The 26865-nt window shown below is 38.5% G+C and overlaps 1 protein-coding gene and 1 long non-coding RNA gene across 5 annotated transcripts in view; one reads left to right on the top strand and one right to left on the bottom strand.

Moving 5' to 3' along the window:
- Positions 1–26865, bottom strand: part of SLC25A13 (solute carrier family 25 member 13) — a 211344-nt gene that overhangs the window by 59645 nt on the left and 124834 nt on the right. For all 4 annotated transcript variants that reach the window (XM_077123268.1, XM_077123288.1, XM_077123296.1 and 1 more), the window contains 8 exons: positions 26477–26623; positions 24514–24652; positions 23572–23665; positions 23267–23351; positions 17605–17689; positions 16997–17155; positions 6671–6723; positions 3455–3535 (listed from right to left, as the gene is read on the bottom strand). In XM_077123268.1, the coding sequence (XP_076979383.1) occupies positions 3455–3535; positions 6671–6723; positions 16997–17155; positions 17605–17689; positions 23267–23351; positions 23572–23665; positions 24514–24652; positions 26477–26623 (843 nt within the window). The remainder of the gene's footprint in view (positions 1–3454; positions 3536–6670; positions 6724–16996; positions 17156–17604; positions 17690–23266; positions 23352–23571; positions 23666–24513; positions 24653–26476; positions 26624–26865) is intronic.
- LOC143652101 (uncharacterized) lies at positions 107–26644 on the top strand. Its single transcript, XR_013160418.1, has 3 exons — positions 107–169; positions 16110–16218; positions 26479–26644. It is a non-coding gene; the product is annotated as an uncharacterized LOC143652101 (long non-coding RNA).

Genomic DNA, 26865 nt, shown 5'->3' with positions numbered 1-26865 from the left:
ATGGACACAATTTATATATACTATTGAACTTAAGTGGTATCAAAGCAAGTGAAATTGTTACAGAATTAGAATGTTCAATTTAAGCCCCATGGTAACTAAAAAGAAAATGTCATAAAATATGCAAGCTCAAGGAGAGAGAAATCAGAATACACGTTGCCAGGAGCAGGGGGTAAGGGGAATGGGGAGTTAATGAGTAATGGGTGAAGGGTTTCTGATCAGGGAAAGGGAAAGCTTTAGTAATGGAAGATGGAGAGGGTACCACAATATTGTGAATGTGATTAATTCCACTGGATGGTATGCTTGGGAGTGGCTAAGATGGTAAAGTTTATATTGTACACATGCTCCCACAAATTAAAAAAGAAAGAGCAACTAAAGAGACAACGACAATTAAATGCAGTACATGATCCTGGATGGGATCTAACAAAGAAGGAGAAATGTCTCAAAGGAACAATACTGGGACATCAAAAAACTGGACTACAGACGTAAGCTTTCTATCAATGTTAAATTTTCTGAACTTGATAACTGCATATGAAGAATTTATATAAGGAAATATCTTTGTTCTTAGGAAATGTACGTGGCAGTAATAAGTATTCAAGGATCATAAAACATACAACCTATACTCAAGTGTTCAGAAAATGGATTGTTAAATAGATAGGCAGGTGGTCAGGCAGACACATAGTATGATTTGGCAAATATGGCAAAATGTTAAAATTGGTGGATCTGGGTATCTATGGAAGTGGATAAAAGTACGTTGAGGTTCTCCATATAGGGTTTGCAGTATTTTGGTAACTTTCCTACAAGTGAAAGTACTTTAAAATAAAAAGTTAAAAATTATAGACTATACCATTATATAATGGTATAGACTATACCATTATAAAATGGTATAGACCATTTTATGTACATTAGGAAACAATACATTTTTTATTTCTTCATTTACAGATCTTAAATCAAAATTAATTAAGGAATGAAATTAATTTCATTTCATTTTAGAACAATGATTTATTTTCCTCCAAATTTACTATCATTTTTATTTTATCTGTAATATATAATAAAGATGACTTTTAGTTTATCAGAGTACTATGAAGTTATGAGACAAGGTTTTCCCTGTATATTTTCACTGTTTTTGCAGAAATTAGATTATAAAACAGAAAAAGTCTTGTTCAAAGAAATGAGCAGCTTTGGTTATAAGTGCAAAAGTTAGCCATGTGTACTAATTTTCAGTAATAATGAAGCAAGGTGAGTTCCCCAGGGATTTAAAAACCAATGCCAGGCAATGCTTAGGTGAACTAAGAAGTGAAAATGTTCATGTAACACAACTTTTCAAAACTCTTTGTATTCCCAAATGGACCAGTAAGGCCATGGAACTCACGATGACTTTCTACGGGTTGCGTATGTGATTGGCTGTGATTATGTGGAGAACTTTGCCAAAGTTTGCAAAGAGAGATGATGCCATTTAAAAACTAAAACAAAGACACGTTGAAAATGCTATTATCTCTCTCTCTAAGATCTAAGGGACCTGGATTGTTTGCTACCTACAGGATTGCTTACCCAAAAAATACACTCTTATTTCTTAAAGCAATGACTGAAAAAAATACAAAATGGGGGACTTGAAATGCCAAGGACTACTCACTTTCTGCTTCTGAGATAAAGAATGGTAAACTTTATTTCAAAAATATTTTAAGCAGCTATAAAGCCCAACTGGCTCCAATTTGAAGCCTGTGTTTAGATAAGATTTGAACAATAACTAGGCACCACTTTTGATGCCAATCTGTGCTTTGTGTTCGAAATGGACGACCACATACAAGAAAACCAGACCACCTATGGGAGACAATACGTGCCACAACCAATCTCCCTGGCACCCACATATACATGCAGGCAATGCTTTTGTTAAAAAGAAAACAAACCGAAGACTCCATGCCATGGTCGTTGCCAAAATCTTGAGTAGTATCGCATGATTCATTCTATATTTTAAATTCTTACAGATCAGATACATAATCACGTTTTCCAGCAGATTTTAAATATGACCTTGGGCTGGGGCTGAGTGGGGAGGTGGGGGGCACCTGATCTACCAAAGCCCCCTGTAGATACAACTTTTTTTTTTTTTTTTTACGAACTGCTATCTTGGGTCCCTTGTGACAGCTTGAAGGACTGAGCTAGGTATAGGCTATGGGTACACATCTTTAAAAATTACAAGATATAGTTACTCAAATGAAAAACTATTGAGTTTTTTTAAATGAGCATTACAAGGATAAACAGTTTCTGCAACTCCTAATGTGGCTCTTTATTATGGTGTGTCCTTTTTCACTTAGGACATTAAAGCCCCCCTTTTTTTTCCCTCGTGAATGCTCCTAAAGTTACAGAACAAGGAGATCCTACGGGGCTGCCTATGACAGGTCACTGATTGAACAGGAGTGTTAGTCAGCAGCCAAATGCCATCCTCCTCCTAAAAATGACCAGTATCTAGACGTCTAAACTCCCACGGCATTCAAGTAATCACCATTCAATGTTAGACTGGATAAAAAGGCCTTTCTACACAAGCATTTAATATTCTTGGGTGTCTGCTCAAGTTCTAAACTCCATGATTTCCCCTCCAAAATTATTTTAAAGTATCATTTCTGCACAGAGCAAGTCTATTTTTAAACTGTGCCCTCACCTTTCTTATAAGAAAAGAAACACAGCTTAGATGGAAAAGTATATCAATATTGCACTGCCCCAGTGCTCAAAGCCCATTTATTTAGGTAATCTTATCTTTAAATAGCACCAGTCTTTGTATGAGAACTTAATTCACGTAAAGTATTCACATTCACACGAACAAACTGGTACATGAGATAAAACAAGACACAAGGTTTTGCTAAGCTCAAGAACAAGGTGTAGGTTGTTCATCCGTAAAAAGAAACAATCATTCCAAGCCTTTTTGACAATGCCAAGCACATTCAGCAGTCATTTTCCAGCATCCTTCTCCCAGAAGCACTGGGAGACTTGAGAAGTTCCTGCCACTTGTAAGGTAAAGCAAAGCAGAGAGCTGTGGCTGCTGACTGCAGGCTATGAGTGTGCCATGAGGAAAGAACGCACTAAAAATTAACTTTAGAAAATGTTAGCAAAAATTTTTTTTCAAAGGCAAATGTCTCTGTTACAAATGCAAATTCTATTGCAGTTAGCAAAGATATTTCAAAGGCCAAACACTTCTGCCACAAATGCCTTCTATTGCAGAACCAACCGCAAGCAATGAAGAATTTGACAGGCATGACTTAACAGGCAATAAGTTCATAAACATTTACCCTTCCACCTCAGGAATGGTTCTCCTGTCTAGGAAAAGCCGAGATGCCCTAGTAGACTCTGCCCTTGTACGGGATCTGTGGTTAAACAGAAGCCTTAGTCCGCACTTGTTTGCCACAGCAGCAATAAATATGTGAAACAAGTCTTTTCAATGTCAAGTTCTGCAAAAGGTACTTACACAGCCTCCAGCAAGAATTTCTGCTGCAAGTGGGACTGAACCATCTTTGTGCATAAATTTATCTCTCACAAAATCGTTCACCTGGAAGAAAAATATTTATAAAAAATATAAAGAAAGTCATTAAATGCACATAAACATGCATCTGAAAATGTTATTTTTTTCTGCCAGTATTGGAGTAATCCTAAACTGCATGCATTAACTGATCTTTAAAGAATTTGGGAAGTCCTCTTAACAGCACACATGTAGTTTGTAAAAGATTTGCATTCCTGATGCTTCTGGGAGGAAAAATCATCAGAAGATAAATGGTTTAAGGTTTATAAACCAAAAGTTCAAATAAGTCCAACAGTAATAACAGCATAAGAACAGGATATACTGACAAGGGGGACAAAATAAAAACCTAAGTGTTATAATTAAAAAATTCATAGGGTTTGAATAAAAATCACTTTCAAATCTTTTATCAAGACAATTTAAAACAGCACTTATCGGTGTGATAAATTTGGCTGAGTCAATTTTCAGCCTAAGTAGAAATTTAGTATCCAAAAATTTCTCAAGGATTTTCAAAGAATGCTGACAGTATTAATTAAATTAGTGCAATAGTTTCAAAATGGTATATGCTGGGGGTAGCAGGGTGGTTCAGCAGTAGAATCCTCACCTGCCATGGGGGAAACTTGGGTTCACTGCCAGTCCATGCACCCCTTGACACCACACACACACACACACACACACACACACACACGTATATGTTCGAGGTTACGTTAAGGAACAATCATATTTTTGGCATATATAAGCCAGAGAAGATAAGCTATTCCAAAGTCATATAATAATATGGTAAACAAAGAATTTCAGGCTCCAAGACCCCACGGCTCAAATTAAACCAAGTTTAACCTGCAGGGACGTCATGGCCTTAATTATTTAAATGTAAGATCTACCCCTTCCACAAACACCGGATGCCTACCACTCGTCAGACATGAGCCAGGCACCGGGGACAACGACAGAAAGTGCCATCTGTGAACCACCTGACGAAGGATCAACTTCACCTAGAATCTAAATTCCTCACGTAACTTTGGCAAATGCTTACGGAGTATGTCTTAAACATTAATTCTGGTTGGTAAATGGCAAGTGTAATTGAAGGAGCACACATTTTGGAATCAGAAATATCCGATTTTTGAATTCTAGTTCTCGCACTCACGACCAGTGGCAGGCCACCTACACCCTATGAGTCTCAGCTTCCTTATCGGTAAACTGCAGCTCTTACTGTGCTTGAGATTAAAACAGTAAGCACTAACAAATGTAAAGGGCTAATGTAGTAGCCAATATACGGCAGATAGTCAAGGAACTTGAGCTGTTACAATGATGATGATGGTGATGATGATGAAGGCAACCACTAAAAGTCTTACTCAAATTTATTCTCAAAAATTAAAAAAAATATTTTTATTGACAAAGCTTCAAATATACACAGTCCATACATGGTGTATAATCAGTGGCTCACAATATCATCACATAGTTACATGTTCATCACCATGATCATTTTTAGAACTGTATCACTCCAGAAAGAGAAGTGAAAAGAGCAAAGAAAAAACTCATACATCCCATACTCTTTACTCCTCCCTCTCATTAACCACTACTAATTTATTTATTTTGCTCCTTATTCCCACTATCATTTATTTATTTTTCTTCTTTTTTTTTTTTTTTTTACTCATCTGTCCATACTCTGGATAAAAGGAGCATGAGACACAAGGTTTCACAATCACACAATCACACTGTAAAAGCTATATCGTTATCTTCAAGAGTCAAGGCTCCTGGAACACAGCTCAACTGTTTCAGGTACTTCCCTCTAGCCACTTCAATGCACGGGAAACTAAAAAGGGATATCTATGCAATGCATTAAAATAAACTCCAGGATAACCTCTTGACTCTGTTTGAAATCTCTCAGCCACCGAAAATTAATTTTGTCTCATTTCTCTCTTTTCCCTTTTGATCAAGAAGGCTTTCTCAAACCCGTGATGTCAGGTCCTGGCTCATACCAGGAGTTCTGTCCCATGTTGCCAGCAAGAGTTACACCCCTGAGAGTCATGTCACATGGGGGGAGGGCAGTAAGTTCGCCTGCTGAGTTGGCTTAGAGAGAGCAAAGAAAGAGGTTCTCTGGGGTAGACTCTTCGGCATTTTTATAAGCAGGCTTAACTTATCCTTTGGAGGAATAAGTTTCATAGGGGCAAACCCAAGATTGAGTGCTCAGCCTATTGATTTGGTCGTTCCCACTGCTTATGAGAGTATCAGGGAAAATAGGAAAGTTGAATATTTCCTTCTTTTTCTCCAATCCTCCAAGGGGCCTTTGCCAATACATTTTTTTATTCACTACCCAAATTAGTCTGGGATATATTGGGGCATCACACTAACCTAGACAAACTAACAAGATCTCATACCCTATTCAAGATTCCATGTACTTATGGTGTTCAACTAAGCTGACCATATAAGTAATGCGCTACTCAAAATATAAAATTTGCACCAAATAAACATCTCTCCCTTTGGTCTCACACAGAAGTTGAAGTTCTGAAATGCGGATGATGTTCTTCTTTACCTTGTATTCTGATCTATCACAGTCCTATCCAGATCAGCTTCCTTCATATTTCCAGTCCAAGTCTGATCTCTTTCTCAACTTTTTAAACAGCTCCTGCCTGGGGTACTGCTGATATTCATAGCTTCAGAGCTCTAACTCTGAGTCTCAGGTGTTACATAAATACCAGAAGTTTCTGGGAACAACCAGGTTATATTACAAACAGCTCAGTATCTCAGAATTTAGAAATAACAGTTACACCTCCTGACTATATGAGACTATTATAAGAGCTTACAATCTAGGACCCTTTACAGTAGGCCTCAACTGATAACCCAGGGTCTCAACTTCAGGTCATGAGTTTTTATTTTACAGGTAGTCCATATGAGTGAGGCATGATAATATTTGTCTTTTTGTTTCTGACATTTCATTCAACATACAGTCCTTAAGGTTCATTTACCTAGTTGCATACCTCTATTCTCAAATTTTTGAATGTCCAGTGTTAAATGGGGAATAGTGAAAAGCTGTGTATGGTGAGGACTCCTATGTTTAAATTACCTTATCTCTCTGAAGAAACACATACCTGCTATTTCATAAGAACACTTGCTAGATTGCTGAGTATGTGCAAACTCTCTCAATAACAAGCACCAATTCAAAGGACTTACTGTAAGTTTTATGGCCTTTTCTGGTGCAACTCCCAATAACTGCGGCAAGAGACCTAAAAAACAACAAAAAACAAAAAGTATATTACAAAAATTAGCGACAATAAACCAGTCAATAGCTCCACAGAGGGGATCATCACCCCAAAACTGGGGCAATCCTTGCAACAATTTTCTGCTATTAGCTTTAATAAGAATATTTGAAATGGAATGTTTAAATACTAATTTCCTAACAGCCACATCAGACCCAAGTAAATTCCCTCTCACATTCTAGATCATTCGCACTTTGGGTAAATCAACAGTATGAGTGATACAGAAAATTTCATTCCATCAGTCTGCCCCTTTTTCTACTGCCTCCTAAATTAGTGAACTTTATTCAGTACATTATTTTTTCTAACACTTTTCTCATCCAAAAGAAGTGCCCACGGTTCAGCCATTCATTCAACTATGACTCGCTGACAAGCACAAGATAAACAAGGTTTCTGCTCTGACCAATCTCACACGGGAAGAGGAAAGAGGCCTTTTTGAGGAACTGACAATTGGGAAAATGCATCCCAGGAAGTAGAACAGCCAGGCCAAGGAAAGAGGCTGGCAAGTTCAAAGAGAGAGAACGTTGGTGCGCCTGCATTCTGCAGCCAGTCACAGGCCAGCTGGGTTTACACTCATTTAAATGGGAATTAATTAGAGGGTTTTAAGCAGGAGAGGGATGTGCTGATTCAGATTTTTAAAAGATCACTACAACTACTGTGTGAAAAATGGACAGGACAAAGTGGGGATGGGAGCGTGCGTGTGTACCTCTGGAGAGGTGGTGAGAGGAGGAAAAACTGAGTTTGACTGCTACCAGTAGGGCTTTAGCTTGAAGAACTGGGTAGGGACGATGAAGTTACAGACTGCAACACACCTGGGGTGAAAAGCGAAGAGCTCTGTTTTGAACATGTTTGGTTAGGAGGGAAAAAGGCAAGATTCAGAGCACAAGGGGAAGGTATGATCTTTGAGAGGAAAGGATCCCTTTTAGGAAAGCTCAGACAGCAGCAAACCTACCAAACTAAAAATGCTATTTTCATAAAAGAAAAAGGAAAATAAAATCAAACACAAGCGTCTTTCTTGGACACACACATTAAGCTAACCCTGAGGATGAGAATATTCTTTGAGAGGGACATCAGGGCGTCATGCGTTGTCAGTAAGCACAGTTCTCTAACTTGTCTATGTAAGGAGGGCTGCTCGCAGCCCCTTCTCAGGGAACAGCCCTGCCCAAATAGTCTTCCTTAAAAAGCAGCCTGAGGCCAAGAGTCATCAGCTCAATGCAGATCCGTTTTATTGAGTAGCACAATGTTTCAAATATAATTTGAGTTTCTCCTAAAAACAGAAAGAATGGATGGCACACAGCCTGTTAAGGCAGCACAGGCAGGTTGCTGGTCTAGACCCCTTTCTAGGCCCTATTGAAACTCCTTCCTCATTCATCAGTGTGTTCCTGCCTTCTTCCTCTATCACACAATCCTTACAAGAAGTCCCCATTTCTTACAATGGCCTGAGAGGGACTATGCCATGGTACAAATTAAATGAACCAAAGCAGCACACAAGGCTGAAAACAGAATAGGAACCACCTGTGCAAAGCAACTGCTCTTATTCAAAGCAAGCACTCCTCCCCATCACCTATCCTCACTTGTTGATCTTTTAATAAGACATCTATAGTATTGCAAAAAAGAAAGCTTTATTAATACTTTGTGAAAGTAAAACTAATTTCCACCAGAAAAATGTAGAATAAGCTATTTAAATGGCATCTTAGCATTAAAAATTTCCATTCCACTCTATGTATTTGGGTCAATACCAAAATATTTAGTTAAACATTTACTTGCTGCATGTATTTTTCTCATCATTAAATTGTAGACCCAAACTGTGGAAGGGCTGAAAGCACTGTGATTTAAATGATGATTTCTTGTATCTGTAGCTACCTCATGACAGTCTTTATAAATGACTAATAAAAATACATCCCATGGAACCAAATGACTACAGCATTAGATACAATCACTGCTGCCAGCATTTCAAGCTATTGCGTTTTGTCTTCCTTGTTACGGAACCAGGATGGACACAACAATGCCTGTGTCTGAGAAATTCTCAGTTTAGGGTGGAAGGGAAGTACAGGGAATCTGAGGGGTCCTCATGCAACAGAAAGGAAACGAACTACTAAGAACAGAGTGGTAAGTACCACAGCCCAGAGACAGCAAAGCACTATGCAGCAGTGAAGAGAAACAGTTATTCTGCCCGCAGGAGGGGGAAAGCACCAAAGACAAAGACGTATCTAAGCTGGGGTTCACCAGACGCTGGCACTCAGGGAGGTACTGGAGAGGTACCAATCTTTTGGCAACTAGTCTGGCTAAAGAGGAAATGAAGGTGGCTATTGAGTGCAGTCCGAGGCCCACTACAGATGTGGGCCGAGCAACAACATCAGTCCCGGGGAGATGTCCTTTGGGAAGAGGTCATGATTTGTACAATGAGAAGCCACAGAGGTGGGAATTCCAACAACCCCCTTTTCACCTTGACCTTAGAGGGAGGTGGGTGACATGGCTTAGTAATGCCTAAAACAGCCAGCCTAGTTAAAGCACTTCATTGAGATCACATTTAAATCCAAAGCACATATATGTTTGACATGTGGGTAACTTAGCAGAAAAGTTAGGGTTTTAATATATGATGTTTATGCCAGGTCCTGACATTCATTTTAGCCATTAGAAACGGAATGGATGTGTGTGTTGTTTCTAACTTGTCAAAATAGCAGTATATTTTCCAACTACCTCAAATGAAATGTATTAGTGTGGTCCGCTTTCTATCCTCCTCCTTTTAGTTCAGCTCCATCAGCACATATGGCAATGCTTCCTTAGCAAAATTTACTCTACCAGAAGGTTGCTAATGCGAGAAAAGATTTACAGGGCCCAGTATTAATATAGCATTTTATCCTCAAATTTCATGGGCTTGAGAAATAAATCACACGATCCCTTCTGATTCCAATCCCTGTGCAACCCAATGAAAACCGAGCTAGAGGTGTGGAAACTACACCCACATCAAGACCCTCCAAGTTAAGCTTTGTATAGCACCCCTGAAAAGAGGTTCCTGTGAGCAATATGCTGACTTAGAGGGCTACTATGCTAATTTTTACTTTAAGAACTCTCTAGAAACATAGTTCTAGGATCTCCAAACTTAAAGGGACTATGAAAGAAGCCCATTAATAACTGCTGACCTAATTAAAGCTATTTATGTGCAATGACTTGGCAGCTAAATGAACAGCTTGGGGCTTGGGCTTGGGAGGTGGACAGACCTGAGTTAGAACCCAGCTCTGCACCTCTTTCATGTGGGTGATCTTGGATAAGCTATCCTTTAAACCCTGGGCTCCTCAGGGGTAAAACAAGGGTGCTGATTACTACTGATGAGTTTTCTATGCTGATCATATGAGACATGTATACAAAGAGCCAAACACTGTTCCCACATTTATCCTATACCCTCAAAAATAATACATTTCTTTCCACCTATCTCTTCAAAGACATACTCTTACTTCTTTTCTTGTTCACAAGAGGTGATCTAACCTGAGTAACGTTCACAGTCCAGAATGAGGTAAGGAGAACAACACTGCCTTCACGATGCTGTGCCACTCCTTGGAGGAGCTGCCCCAAGCAGCAATGACATGTCTGGTCTGGTCTAGTGGCCACGCTTACTTCAGGCAAAAATAAGGGAGCAGTATACCTAGTAACAACACAGCTTCTACTCTGTTTTTAAACTAAAATAAAATGTTTGCGTTAAGAGCTCAATCTTTTTGTACCTTAATTTCCACATATGTAAAATGAGAATAAATCACAGTCCCATCTTCATGGGGGAGTTTTGAAGATGAAATGAGTTAATATGCACAGAGCCCTCTCAGGACAGTGCCAAGCACAGAGCAAGAACTACAGAAATGAGTTTTCTTATTGCTAGTTTATTTTTACTTTCACCAATATCATCAATGCTATCATTTATCATCTCTCCTCTTCTTTCAGGGAAACTGCCATCTCGAGAGGTTAAACAGATTGCCTTAACCCCTCAGCTCTTCAGTGACTATGCAGTGGCACTGAGAGTCAAATTCAGGGTCGCACTGAGGTCCACTACTCATTTGAAGCCATCTCTTTGCCTCCTAATGCTCAGCTTTCCCCTATCTAAGATAGTGGCATTAATGCTCTTTCTAAAGGCATGTCATCCAGTCTAGGCTGTTACAGTATTTTTCCCTGGGCCCATAGCTTGTGCTGGGCCAGCCCCCTGCACTAACCGACCCTTTCACATAACAAAAGGAGCATGAGCTGGGCTTGAAGCCCACATCATGCCTCTGCCCTTCTCTCTAGGCCATTGTTAGTAGGCTCTTTAAAACACGGAAAGCCCTGAACCACACAGCCGAGTCTCAGATTATAACCTGGCAACCAAGGGAGAGTCATGGGAATATATCAGGAGCAAGGCTCAGGAGCCAGCTATGACACAATGTGTTACGGTTTTCCAAAGGATCATGCTAAAAAAGACAAGCCAAAGAACAGATGCTGAGACGCCACTAACAAAGAAGCTCAACGACCAAGGCAGCTTTTCTACCTTCATCTAGACAAAAACAACTTCAAAAGTGGCCAGCCCAGCCCTGAGAAATGTAGCTTAGAGTACACAAAATGTGGTTGAATGCATTCAGGACAGAGGCAACCAATCTACAATGTACCCCTTCTACTTAGCTAAAGCTACACCCAGCGCATTGCCAAGTTTTCGAGTTCCAAATTGGTGGCAACCTCTCTACTGTTAAATTCTTACCTTCTTGACCTCATTATTGAGGCCACTACACTTGCCCCTATCTTCCCTGAGACGATGCCTTGCTTTCAACATGAGATTAACCTTCATTCTGGAGCTATCAGCACTCACTGTGCCCTCTCTCACAGCTTTTATTCTTGCTCCTATTTCCATGCCCTTCTCTCTTCACTTGTTCACTTGTCCCATTTGTCTTTCCGCTTTTGACTCATATTGCCCCTAGGCAGGAGGCATTTCCACCCTCCCAACTTTGGGCCTGACCACACTATCCTCTTTCAAAGCCTTGCTTACAGTCCAGTTCTCCACCCACTTTTTGGGCTGCCACCCCAAGGTGACTGGACAATGGAGCTGGGAAATGGGGGGCGGTAGTAAAGTCAGAGATCTATGATTTAAATCTATGGGTTAAATGTTTTGCTCAAACTAACAGTCTGTTATTTTAAAAATGGCTTGAGGTGTATTTGGGAGAAGGAGTGCTAAAACACAATGAAAGAGACTGATTGCAGTCTGGAAATTATTTGACTCCTCTATTGTGAGACATTTTAAAAGTAAAAATCTTTGGGAAGGAGAATCATATCATTTCCTTCAGTTTTCCACACTAGTATTTGGCAGCCTTCAGGGTTCTAGTTATCTTTCTTCAATTGAAAGTATTTCCCTGCTCCTGAGGACCGAGTCTGTTTTTCCTCTTTCACTCTCGTCAATGGCAGTAGCTAGTTATAAATTATCACTTCTAAGACCTGGAACAAATTTTTTCATTAGTTCTCTAAGCTACACATAATTCTATCTTTTTGTCATTCTTCAAGCCAAGCATTGTGTTCTTTCAGCCCTTGTAAGCCTCTAGCAGTATCCCACATCCAAACTTTAACATGAGTTTTTTTTTACCTCTGCCTCAGATGGTAATGTCCTGTGCTCAGAGTTAGCTCACCGTGGATTTCCAGAGAACTGATCAGCCAATTCATGAACTGTTCATGTCATTGCGCATTCCTGTTTTGTTTCCTATGACCATATGCCAACCTTTTGAACTTTCCACAGTTTAGCACACCATGTGAACACTTGTAGAAATTAGCCAAGAAAATACGACTCAGAACAACCCATGCTGGTCCTCATTAAAAGCAGTAGCAGACTCGGGACACACACCCAGGGCTCAGGGCAGTCTATGTTGTAACGTGGTCGTTTCAAGACGCATCTCTTCTGAATTAATGGAAAACAGTTGTTGAAACTTCGATCATTTTATTTTGGTGCTAGGATTTTTTACCTTATTTTTATCCACAAGAATCTCACTATGGAACCACAGAATTTGACTATTCCTTTCTCTTAGGGCTAACAATCACAAGCAGAGACTTAGTTTAAACTAGCTGCCTGAGAAAATCTCTTTCTAGAATGCAAACGTATCAATAACTTCCTGAGATATCACCACAGCATCCTCTAGATGTCACCTTGAGAACATTTCAGGATGGAAGATGACTGCTTTGCACCAGGCAACTTAAAATAGACACATTTTAAAACTTTGCAAGCCTGGATCAATGCACTGATTATAAAAAATATTCTTGGCATTCACCTCAAGGATTAAGTACTGCTCCCAATTAAGTTTAATTCATAAAATGATCTAATTTCTCTTTCAGGGTGATTTTCTTTAGGGCTTCTCCCATCAGAAACAAAAACCTTCCTCTAAGAGGCATTCCTGTCGATTCTCATGTCTCCTGAATACACCTTTCTCCCCAAGGTTCTCCCCAAAACATTCTCCAATTTCTAAGGCTTCTCATCTCATTACTTGAAGCATATGAAGGAAGAGAGTATGGCAAATTTTAAAGGCCAAACTCAGTTATTTCTGGAGCATTAAGAGCATGTAATTATAGATGATTGTCCAATCAATTGTTTCTCTTTAATATTTCAATCTATAGCAGGCCAATAACTGAGTTTTTAGTCACACAGCTCATGCAAACCAAGCAAGCTGTAAGGTAATTCATTAAGAATTTCAGACACCTGAGTGCATTAAATCAATCTGGAGACTGGGCAGGAAACAGAGGAAAGACTTTTACAAGTGACTTCAGGAAGACCTGGATTATCTCTGTGTTATTTCGCTTAATACAGATAAGACTTAGCCTATAGGTTAGATTTTCAAAAGTTACAGAATAAGCTAAGAAATCAGTTGTTACCATGTAAAGAAGTAATCTGCATGACAGAGATGATCTGAAGAGACAATTTACTAAGACTTCTAAGGGAATCTTTACCAACAAGCTAAATTTATACAAAATATGAAAAAGACTCCCAGAGACAAAGAAACAGTGAGCTCCAAAAAGTTGTGGAGATAAATAATAAAGTCACAATATTAACATTATTCATGACCCTCTGAGGCACGGGACTCAATGTCTACTGAAGACAATCACTGGCAACACCTGCGGTTGGGTTTTCAGTCTCCTTTGGACCAGGGTGCAGCGACTCAAACCTGCTCTATGATTACTAATGGATAACTTCCAGGACTGTGTGCAGACACTGGCAACTCGCTTTTCACACAATGACAGCTGCTAGAGAAAGGAAAGAGCAAAACCACTTGTGTTGAGCACTGAAAGGGTTCCTTAAAAATAACCTTCATTCGAGCTGCATGGAGAACTACCACCAAATACAAAGAAGCTTCTTTCCAGAGACCTAAATTATTGTTATGCGGGGAAGAAAAAGAAAAGAGAAATAGTAAATATTTATTTTAAGGGCATAAGCTGCAAGCACCTTCATTTGGGGCCAACTGTCAACTTTTTTTTCAAAGTATACATAAACATAATTTTTAAGTAGGGGAGAGACCTTATGCAACATTCCCAATTTTACCTATTCAGGAAGTAATAGCAATCATATGTTTTGATGCAGAAAAATTACACTTTAAACAAAACTCTACAATAGGGAAAATATGTTCAATATTTGAAATACATTTATAAATTAGATATGTATTCTTGACACCTCAAATATTGCCAGCTCAAGCATTAGCAGCAATTTCAAATTCTCAAAATTGAAAATTAAGTTTTCCCCATAATAAAAATTTTAAACAATAAAATTATATTTAATGAGAAATCTAAAGTCAAAGAATAACACATGGGTATTTGATCTCTTGACTTTGTACACGAAAGTTAGAATGCTGTAGTCAGACATACCTCAAGTCATTTTTGGTTCTCTTATTTTTGTAAATTAGCATTGGTTTTTTTTTTATGAATTACCCACGTTCTCATCAGATCTCTCTCTTACCCAATGATAAACTCTCACAAATATGCAGTTATATACAATTATTAATTAATGATCATATGACAGGCACTAAAGGGAATTCAGAGATAGGTAAAATGCGGTCCCTAACCAATCACGAATTGCCTATGAAAGCATTCATGGCAAAATTACAGATATGATTATAAATAATATTTTTTTAGAAAATGAACTTCCCATCACCTATTTGCTCTGAAGATCCAAATTACAAAGTGGAATTAAAAGTTTTTCAGTAAATCTTTTGTTTAGAATCAGCTACTAGAAAAGACAGCAAGGAAAAATGAACACTGGTGATTCCCAGAACTAATCTTCTCATATTCACACTCTACTTATCCTCTGACAGACAGCTTGGCCCTTGCCCTTAGGGTTCAGGTACTCAAAGCAGGTTAGATAAAGGGCTATTTCTAAACCAGGTAAGGCATGAAGAACTGCCTCTCTGGTGCTCCTGGTGATCCCAGGTCTCTGAATACTCCGGCTCACTTCCCTTTCCTGGGGAGTTAAAATCAGTCTCTCTAGTCTTACAGACATAATAATAGTCAAAAAACAGCAAGAGGCCATAGGAACGCCCACACTAAATCAGCACTAAAGCTAGGACTCAGATTAGAAACCAAGTGGCTTTTTTTAAGCTGTCCTGTCTATGGGGTCAAAAGGCAGGTCACAGAAGGGAAATCTAGATGCAACCAAGATTCAAGAACTGCCAGGGATGGGCAAAGAGAAAAGAGAAAGGACTCAAAAACAAACCAAATCAGTACAAGTAAATTATGGACAAAAGGTACTGCTCACAATTTTAAAGACATCCTTGACATTTAGCAGTCCAATATCAAGAAAAGCCCATAAAAGTAGTTTGTGAAGTACCACCAAGGCACAGACTTCTGTCCAGACTTGAGGCTCAAAGCTCTTCCTTCAGAAAACAACCCACATGAACCGCAAGTGGTCACCTTTACCTGACTTTCTACAAGGCAGAACTGTGACATTAACCTTGTACTACTTGGAAGACATTTCATTTGTAGGGTTGTTCTCACCAGGGGGGAAAGTATTTCAAGTAGAAGGCAGTGACCCTGTAAGGGTCATCATCAATCACCTGGGGTCAAAGACCTTCCAGACTCTAAGAAGAGGCAGGGGGTAAGGGAAAGAGGGCAGAGAAAAGATCAAAAGGCCTTTGATGGGAGATATCTATTTACACAATAGTACCTGCAAGATGGAACTTCTCTGGGGCTTGAAACCTTGTTACGAAAGTGAGATGCTTTCAGAGTTTTTCTTTTGTTTGTTTTGTTCTTATTTTTCTTAAGTTGAGGGTTTAAGATGAGAGATTAGAGTCAGCAGATGGCAGAAGAGTCCTTAGAGGCACAGGCTGCCCATTTTGCAATCTGTCTCAGCTGAATATTAAATACTATTTTTTTTCTAGAGCAAGCACCAGAAAGAGAGGAGGGAAGACCCCACTAGCTCCAGTTGTCAAAGAGCAAAGGAGCTCTCTGCCTGAGATGCCTTTGGACAGTGCATTTTAACTGATGCAGGTACACCTACTTCTTTTCTCTTTGTAGAAGGTCTCCTTGAAATTGAGTCCAGTGCCAAAGAGAGTCTGGGCGCCGGCGCTAACCACTCATGTGCTGTATCTATGTCACATACTTGGTTGTCATAGGAAACAGTCATCTCTGCTTAGGCCCATGACAACAGAAGCAAGGTCTGTGGAATTCTTTCCATTAGTGATTATACACTTTACGCTACTATTACTGCTGCTTAATGAACCTGAGATGATGAAATAAACAGGTGGATATAGAAGGAAGAGTAGGAGAATCAACTCCATGGGGTATAAAGTCAGAGGAAGGGAAGGGACGACTTTAACTCAGAAAGAGGCAGTAAATGAGGGCTCTACTGAACCCTTGATTACATGCTTGATGGACTGGGTTTCTTTTTGTGGAATATTCAAGGTGAATCATTAATAATGAGCAGGCTTTGTCCCATCCCCAAGATGCGTTCTTCTGTTAGCTGGTGAGTGAAACAGTTAAAGAACACAAACAATATGAGCCTTTTAAAAACTCACTGAAGATGTTTATAAAAATAATTATTTTAAGAAATAAAACATACTACAAAAACAATATAAATGGCTTTAGAATTATGGGCTGTTTTGATTCAGCCATGCCACTCACTGGCCTACTCCCATTAGCATAGATAATTGGGAATCTGCTGTATTTCCATTTCCACAGCCTCTCGAACACATTTCAGGTATTTAGATGGGAAATCAAACCTTTGACTATTATTTCACCTTACATGAATTTAGCAAACAGCACTAACCTCTATAGAGTCCAAAGAAGCCTTCATAGCGCAGCACTTTCTTAAAACAATCAAAGCTGTTTTTATACATAAGTTCTCCCACAAAAGAGCCAGTAGATCGTTGGTTTTGCATTCGAGTTTTTACAAGATCGATAGGATATACAGCAGTGGCTCCAACAGCTAAAATCAAATAATACCAATATTTCAGACAGAATTAAAGTCTCTCGGAGGAAAGGAGAAGAGGTTAAAGTCAAAGAGAAGACTGAGAAATGAGAAAAGAAACAATTTTTGCATGTACTGATTTTAAAACTACACTAACTTTTTATACACCTAATAAAACAATTGTGGATTTTCACTCAAGTGGCCCCTGATAAAAGTATGTATACAGTTTACAGTTTACATTAATGTCTGTAAATATGGGGAAATGCCAATTCCAAGTCCTGACCACCACCAGGTATGGAAGGAAAAAAGTTCCCTTGGGTCTCATCCCACCTCAAAGGTGCAAACTGATAACTGGCTTGGAAAAAGACTAAAAGAAGGCTTTGCCCTTTACTACTGCAAGGTAGAAAATCAGAGAAAATATAAGAGAAACAATAAAAATGAAAATCTTACACTTATCCATGACTAACCTCCAGCCACAGAGCCTAGACCAAACCTGTAAGCTGACTCTGCAACCTGTATGAGAACTGGCCGAGCTGAATCCCCTGAGGTCTTCTGCTTTGCATGAACAGGAATTGGGCAGCAGGAAGACAGGAGATAAAAGAAAGAAAAAAAAAAAGAGGAAAGAACATAAATGAGCACATATTATGTTTTTAATTATTCATTGGGTCCTAAATCTATGACACAATTAAAATGTCAGAGAGAAAGTAGAGTTGGATTCTGTGAGTTCTCATCAATAAAAGTTCATTGTTATTGTTAATGTTTAAAGTGAAATTTCAACATAATGAAAGTGATTATTCACAAAACAAAAAAGTTAAGAATCTATTTTTAGGTGTTCAATTCTCATTAGTAACCAAAGAAATGTACATTTTAAAACATCAAGGAGACATTATTCTTCAGCAAGCAAACTTGCTTTTGTTTTTTAATGGCAATACCCAGGCTGGCAAGAATTGACAAAAACAGACCTTCTCAAAACTGCTGTTAAAGCAAGTGTAAATTGAAGAGAAATTTGGTAATATACATCCAAACCTTCAAAATGTTCATAAACTCTGAACCTACAAATCTACTTACAAAAAGTTAGATTTTAGAGACACCAAAACACAAGCAGTGGAAGAAAAAAAAAAATCAATAGATGGGACCTCGTCGAAACTGAATACTTTTGTGCATCAAAAGATATTGTCAAAAAGGTGAAAAGGCTTGCCAACTGTGCTGGTCTGAAAGGATGTATGTACCCTAGGAAAGCCTTGTTTTAATCAAAATCCCATTTCATAAAGGCAGAATAATCCCTATTCAATACTGTATGTTTGAAACTGTAATTAGCTCATCTCCCTGGAGATGCGATTTAATCAAGAGTGGCTGTTTGGATTGGATTAGGTGATGACATGTCTCCACCCATTTGCGTGGGTCTTGATTAGTTTCTGAAGTCCTATAAAAGAGGAAACATTTTGGAGAATGAGAGATTCAGAAAGAGCAGAGAAGAGTGACGTAGCCACGAGAAGCAGAGAGCCCACAAACCAGCAACCTTTGGAGATGAAGAAGGAAAATGTCTCCCAGGGAGCTCCATGAAACAGGAAACCAGGAGAGAAAGCTAGCAGATGACACCTTGCTTGTCATGTGCCCTTCCAGCCAAGAGATAAACTGTGACTGTGTTTGCCATGTGCCTTCTCACTTGAGAGAGAAACCCTAAACTTCATTAGCCTTCTTGAACCAAGGTATCTTTCCCTGGATGCCTTTGGACATTTCTATACTTGTTTTGATTGGGACACTTTCTTGACCTTAAACTGTAGACTAGCAACTTACTGAATTCCCCTTTTTGAAAACCATTTTGTTTCTGGTATATTGCACTCCAGCAGCCAGCAAACTAGAACACCAACTCAATGGCAGACAATATTTGGAAATGACATATCCAATAAGGGTTCAGTATTCAGAACATGTCAAGGAATTCTACAACTCAACAGTAAAAAGACAACCCAAATTAAAAATGAGCCAGAGACTTAAATAAACATTTTTCCAAAGAGGAAATACAAATGGCTAAAAAATACATGAAGAGTTGCTCCACATCACTAGTTATCAGGAAAATGCAAATCAAAACCACAATGAGGTATCATTTCACACCTACCAAAATGGCCATTATTAAAAAAACAAACAAACAAACAAACAAAAAACAAAAAAACTAAAAAACAGAAAACTACAAGTGTTGGAGAGGATGTGGAGAAACAGGAACACTTATTCATGGTTGGTACAAATGCCGAATGGCACAGACACTTTGGAAGGCAGTTTGGTGGTTCCTTAAGAAGCTAAGTATAGAAATGCCACATGATCTGGCAACCCCATTACTAGGTACATATTTAGAAGAATTGAAAGCAGGAATGCAAACAGACATCTGCACACCAACGTTCATAGTGACACTATTCACAATTGCCAAAGATGGAAATAACCCTAGTGTTCATAATCTGATGAATGGATAAACAACACAAGGTATATACATACGATGGAGAATTATTCAGCAGTAAGAATGAATGAAGTCCTGGAGCATGCAACAACTTGGATAAAAATTGAGGACATTATGTTGAGAGAAATAAATCAGACACAAAAAGACAAATATTGTATAATCTGACTAATATGAGCTAATTAAAATAAGTAAACTCGTAAGAGTTATAAACTAGACTATAGATTAGCAGGAAACAGAATGAGAGTAGAGACTGAGGAACAGATGCTTAATGTGTGTGGAATTTATAATATTGAATCTAAATATTTGGAAATGGATAGAGGTTATGGTGGCACAATTTTGTGAGTGTAATTAGTAACACTGAATTATTGTGTGATTGTGGTTCAAAGGGGGAGGTTTAGACCCGAGTATGTTACTAGAAAGAAAGCTAGAGGATAAAACATGGGACTTAATAACACAGCGAACCCTGTGGTGAGCAGTGATGGTGATTAACAGTACAAATATAGAAATGTTCTTTCTTGAACTATAACAAATGAAGTCACTACTACAAAGAGTTAGTAATAGAGTGGTATATGGGAAAAATTGTACCTATTGCTAACCGTGGACTATAATTAACAGTCATATTTTAATATTTTTTCACCAACAGTAACAAATGTTTAACATTTAATTTTATGATGCAAATATTTGCATATTAGTAAGGGATATGGGGTATGGCAAGTTTTAGTTTAGTTTGCTTTTTTGTTTGTGGGTTGTTCTGTTTTTGTTTCTGTTTTTGATTAACGAAAATGTTCAAAAATCGATTGTGGTAATGAAGGTGCAACTATGTGATGATACTGTGAACCACTGATTGATCACTTGGATGGATTATATGATATGTGAATATGTCTCAACAGACTGCTTAAAAAAAGTTAGGTTAGAAAATACTCATGTATGTAAATGAGAATAAAGCTATAAGACTGTTAAAAAGCAGTACTATTTTAAGAACAAAACTTTGGAAACAGCAAATGTCCAATAATAGAGAACTGGTTAAAAAAATAATGGTATCACCATAAAAAAAGACATCATTTTAGTATGCCATTAAAATGATGCTGTAAAAGACTATCTGATATTAGGAAAACCGTCCGTAAAGTATTAGAAATGAAAACCAACTGAAAAGTATATGGTGGATACACAGGTATTCGTTAAGCTTCTCTTTATCTTTTTAAACGCATGAAATGTTCCATGAAAAAACGTTTTAAAAATTATTTTAGAGACTATAAACAATAGGTATTTTCATTATGATATCTGTGAGTATTTTTATGCCTATAGAAATAATACTAACATTTTTGGCTATTCCACAACCCAGACATGTTCAAAATGCTTACAGTGGCCACAACTAGGTGGTTGGATCACAGGTGACTATTTGCCCCTTTTTGTCTTTCTTTCCTAAATTCACACTTCAGGTTATTTAGTAATTGTGTTGTTATTGTTTTTCTGACCTATTATTCTTAGTGTTTTTGATGTCCGAATACTTCCGAATACTACCCTTCTGCGCCTACATAAACAGAGTAGTAGCTTTATGCCACACTGATGTGTCCAATGAGGCTGACCCGCGGTCGGTGTTTAATACCCGTTGAATGAATAACATATTCAATAAATTTATTTTCCAAAATCAGTGAACAATGAAATTAGTAACTATCTACTATCAAGCCACTGAATTTAGCTGTCGGTGTAACAATTTCGATACCAAACTATTTGACTGAAAATGGCTTTACATAGGAATATGTATATTTGAGAATGTAAAACATCTCTTCTTCAAATTCCACAGGGTATTCTCCATTCTATCCTTGTACAGATGGAAATCAACAGTAACTGTCATTTTGGCAGATACATAAGAAAAGGAACATTTATATGGATACAAATATACAATATTTAAAAACGCTCTGGCATCAAAATACTCTGAATAATGAGTGGAGGAGAAAAGCCTACCACTACCACTAATTCCTTATTCTAAAAGATAAGAATGAAATCCCAAACTTGTATTAACTTTGCCTAAGTTAGAAATGTAGTATGTTTCTTAATTGAGGCAAGAAAGAATCCTACTCCTCCCACAGCTCATGTAGGATCAGCCTTACAAGCGCTGCACAGTCTGGAGCTGAGAGTGCCCTGCCTCGCAGGGGGAAGACTCCCTGGCTGCCTGGACAAGGTCCTCAGGTCCACTGGGGTTCACAGAGCAATGCATATTCCAGGCCAGGCCGATGTAAATTACTTTAAACCTCTTGGCAGCAGCCAATCATTTCCTACTGTAAATCTCATCAATCTAGTCTAACCCTTTCGTAGGGTTAGTCTAACCCTTTCGTAGGGTTAGTCTAACCCTTTCGTAGCATCAACATGTACCCATCATCAACTCTCAAACCCCGCAAGAACAAAAAGGCAAAACTGTAAGATACCACTGCCAGCTGAAGACCAGGAGGGATCTATAAAAACCAACACCACAAAACCCCTCTCCTTCTTCTTGATTCCCAAATGTCTACAACCTCTAGCAGCATACAGATAAGGAGATAATCATCTCTTAAAAGGTGCTTAAAAATCAAAGAGAGGAGAGGGAAACCAAGGGTGCTTTTCCCTCTGTACGTGATAACACAGTTCTCTCTCCTGCACTGGGGGAAATCTGCTTCCTCTTTAAACAACAGCCGGCTGGTTTTCCAGAGGTGCCTAGTTGGCATTTACTGAGCATACACCCACTACTTTAAATTACTTGCAACAACACAAAACTCGCCACTGCATTCGGGTGGGAAAGATCTGGAAGGAGGGGGTGGGTGGAGGGGTCCTGGCTCCAGGCCTGACAGCCCGAAAAATGTAGCCTGCATCAACCCATTGTGGTCAAACTGGCGTCTCTGGATAGACCCAGAGCGCCAAGCCAAAAAATGAGAACTCTCGCAGGACGCAGAGATGGGCTTTGCCTTCAAAAAGGTATTTTTCTAAAAGGACACTTGGCTGTGAGTGGCTTCATTTTACAAACATCATTTAAACACGACACATGCTGTGAAGGCTCTTATTCTCTAATCCTGATCTATAGAAAGTCAAGCAAGAGTTAAATGAGGAGGCCCCATTCTTAGGTTTCTGACTCCCACAACTTCAAGAGATTGGTTTCTGCTAACCATAAAATAAAATTTAGCATTCCTAAAATTGTTTCCACATAACTTATGAATCATTTCACAGAGAAAATAGGTCTAAAAGCCTTCAAACTAGGACTCCAGACTAAACAAAATTATCTCATTTTGATATTCCGAAAAACGGAAGGCACGGCAGTTAGACAATGCGCTGAGGAGGTACCTCTCGACGGAGGAAAGATGGCTTTCATTTAGGGGACATCAACTGCAAAGCAAGACTCCTTCCCCACATCTCTCAAGAAGAGATTGAGGGAACCAGTGAGGATCTTCTACATATTCTGGGGGGTGTTAAATTTCCAATCCAGCTAGCAAATCACCCCATCTTTGAAAGAAACATGCAAATACCAAATCTCTTCTAATCGGGGTATCTCCAAGTTATTTCTCCTTTCAGCCTTCATCTGGATTTTAGGCACGAAATAGAAAAGTGTTAACTCAGACACCAGCCCCAAACAAAGGCAACTGCAATTGAATAGGGGCTGGGGTACCCTATCGAAGAATTACGGGGAAATACATCAGCTTTTCTCTGCCCACCTGCCTCTGGGCCTCAGCCAAGTTGAAGGGCAGCGTTCCCTCTTCCAGAGGAGCAATTCGTTCAATGTCTGCTAAAGTCATCCGTCTGTAGGGAAAAACAGACACCACCAACAACAAAAACACCAATTCATTACAATTTACATTACAGAAATTTTAAACCTTCCTTCCTTCATTTCCCATATTTCAGGGTTGTCTTTAATTTGGCTTCTTTTTCTTCTGGGTTGCTGCCCTCTTTCTACCCCTGCCTCCTCGCCTCCTTTTATTAAGCTGATTAAAAAAAAAAAAAAAAAAAAAGGCCAACTTACCCCCGTGGCTCATATAAATCTGCTAACTGAAACAAGATGTCAACTTCCATGGGTGTAACCTGACCAAATTTCTGAGCTGCCAGAACAAACTCCTCTGTATAGGGGGAAAAAAAGTTAAAAAGGAAAGATTTAAAAAGGAATAGCCACTAAATTCAGCATTAACTTAAAGCACTGGAATGAGTGAGGAGCACAAAACTTTATTACCACCAATTGTGGAATTCAAGTCAATCCAAATAAGATAAGAATTTTTTAATTTGTTCATTCATCCAGAAAGAGTAGGCAGAATATTTTCTCTAATATTTAGTCTAAAATAGTAAACCCTCTACAGGCTCTCAATAAATGATGAAGGATGTAATTCAAATTGCAGGTCAGGGAAAACAAAGAAACAGATATGAAACTTCATACGCATAGGTCTCAGGAAGCCATATTAATAAAGTTTTGGAACTCCTAAAGGAATTCTATATTTTAAAAATCCTATTAAAAATGCCAATAATATCTGTTTCAAGCTTGCAGATCAACTTACACCATCACCAACACAAGTTTATGCAATCTTCACCTCCTTTTTTTTTTCACATAGGCACCGGGAACCAAACCCAGGTCTCCAGCATGGCAGATGGAACTCTGCCACTGAGCCACCATGGCCCGCCCTCTTCATCTACTTTGGAAGACAACTTTCAAGGCTGCCAATTTAGCTGAAGTTCTAGCAAGATTCGAGAACATTTGAAAAACTTTACATTTCCCTCACCCAAGAGCTGTCTTCAGTTTATTTAAAATTTGCTGAGCATTGTCTTTTGTTTGCCTTTGAGTGCTCAAAGGAGGGAGAACACACATGTAACCTACGGTTAATATTTCAATGGGATGGAAAAATCAGAAACATAATCTCTTGGTTGCCCTTTCAACTAAGCTACCTTCAGGCAAGAACTCAGAGATGTTCTCACTCACCCTTAGTCACCTCTACATCTTTCCTGTGGCCAGCCAGGGTGCTGTAGATCTTTCTAATAAGCTCCATGTTGTTAAGGAGTGAATTGAATCCATTAAAATAGGAGAAACTAACTTGATGGGATGTGGTACCTCCAGCAGCCTTAAAAAAGTTTAAAATAAGAGAAAGGAGAAGAAAAACAAACAAAGGATTTATAGAATGAAGAAGATCCAGAAGTATATATATCAAATGCTACTTTGGAAATAATCAAGAATGCATATGTAAGAAGAAATGGCCATCAGTATTTTTCCTTCACATTAAAAAAAAAACCAAAAACCTATAAATGATTTTTATAAGTAACTGCAACTAATCACGACCAGAACTCATACTCTCCACACACAATTCTTAGACAACTAAATAAATACATGTGTAGGATTTTAACAAAAGGACCAGTAGTAATTTATAGAGCTCAGGTTTCAATTGGAAATGTTTTATAAGTTGGTTTATTTCATCTAATGAGCAAATCTTAAAGGCTTATACATGCAAAACCATATTATACACATGCACACATGCAAAACCATATTATCGCAACACAAACATACTTTGAAAAGTGGTCAATATAACATTAATATCAAGACTTGTCATGTTACTTATAACTAGCAATAAATAATCATTTAAGCACAGACTTTACACAGGTGGGATTTCTAGCAAAGAAGTGTATTATGGTAAAATTATGAGATGTCATATGCTTCGATAGAGGTTAAAACCGGTCAAAATTCTGATAATCAGAATTTGTAAGGAACCATATTTCTTCACAGGGGACAAGGGAAACAGACAGCAAGTCCCGTATGAATGAAACTTCAATTTGGGGTTTCAGACTCTATGCTTCTTTAACAAGGCAAAATATTTTTATTAGGAAAGCATGTCTTTATAAGGTAACAACCACATAAATTTTCACTTAGTAATCATTTAAAATAGCTGACATGAGAGTTTAAAATGAGGTGAGGAATGGGGGCCAAAAAAAAGGAATTAAATTAACACAGGGCAAAAGAGGAAAAGGCCTTTGTAAGGATGCCATGTCTCCAAAAAGAAAAAAAAGTAAAAACAAAAGGCCACCCTGAGTTCCTGCCTATGGTAAGGAGCGTGGGAAACCCAAAGACAGTGAAAGCACGCAGAGTCTTCTCTCTGGGATTAGCAAAAGGAGAGTTACTGTTGGGTGATGGCTCCCAAATCTAAGTAATCATCAGAATCGGCTACAAAGCTTTAGAAATGACAGATTCCAGGGCCTCATCACCTCATAAATGCTGAATTGGTACGTCTGGAGGAGACCTTGGAACCTGTATTTTGAATAATTACGCACGGTGATGCTGATGCTCTGAGACCAAGAGGCTTGGGAACCATCACCGCAGAATGTTCCAGGACACCGTAGGGTCATGAGGAAAGGACAGTAGCTGGACATGCATGAGGATGGAGGTTCCAGGACACACAACAGTGAGGCTGTGTCTGTCAAATCTGCCACTACAGCCTCAGCAAAATGTGTTGAATGAATATACGATTTGGACTTTCTGTTCTGCTTACTACTCTAAAAAGCAAGTAAATATGTGTACTTTTTAAATTTTATTTTAATTTTGCCTTGAAGAATAGACAGAAGTGGAGATCAACATCCAACAAATATTAAAAAATAAAACAAAATTAACAACACGAGAACAGAAATCTGTTTCTCCTTTCTTCTTTTACCAGTTAGTACTTGTCTCTAAGGTATTCCATATTATCTAGACAACCAAAAATTAACCTCTCCACATTAAAATGAGCCAAAACACACTCTTGGTCTGTAAGTCTGATAATGCATATCACATTAAGGATGTTAGTATTTTAAACAGAAAAGCCCTATATAATTTGTAAGAATTGTTTCTATGATCTCTTCTCTACTGAGCTTGAATAAGGTAGAATACACTATGTTATTAAGACAAGTTGTTTACAACTTACAGCTACGAGACATTCTTCCACAAAAGGTGTCAAGACATGGGGACGAATGGTGACCATGATGTCTCGGAAGTCAATGGCAGTAACTCTTCCAGTCCTGGCATCATCACGTTGCACAAATGCTTGCTTTGCATGCTCTAGTTGTATCTCCTACAAATAAAGAGGGTGAAATACTACATTTATGCTTCTCCCTTAACTGCTACAACAACTGATCATTTTCAAATTAGGGTGAAAAAATATAGATAACATCTTAACCGAACAAGCCCCTACGTACTGGTCAAGAGGGCCCCCAAGCTACTGCTTCCTTTTGAGAAAGAGAACTTTGCTCAGACCAATGAATAGGTCTAGAGAAAACACACCCCACCTTAAATCTCCTATCCAGAGAAACCAAA

The sequence above is a fragment of the Tamandua tetradactyla genome, chromosome 1, assembly GCF_023851605.1.
Source record: "Tamandua tetradactyla isolate mTamTet1 chromosome 1, mTamTet1.pri, whole genome shotgun sequence".
NCBI classification, from domain to species: Eukaryota; Metazoa; Chordata; class Mammalia; order Pilosa; family Myrmecophagidae; genus Tamandua; species Tamandua tetradactyla.
Note: the sequence above shows the minus strand (reverse complement) of the source record. Positions and strands in the feature narration are given on the sequence as shown.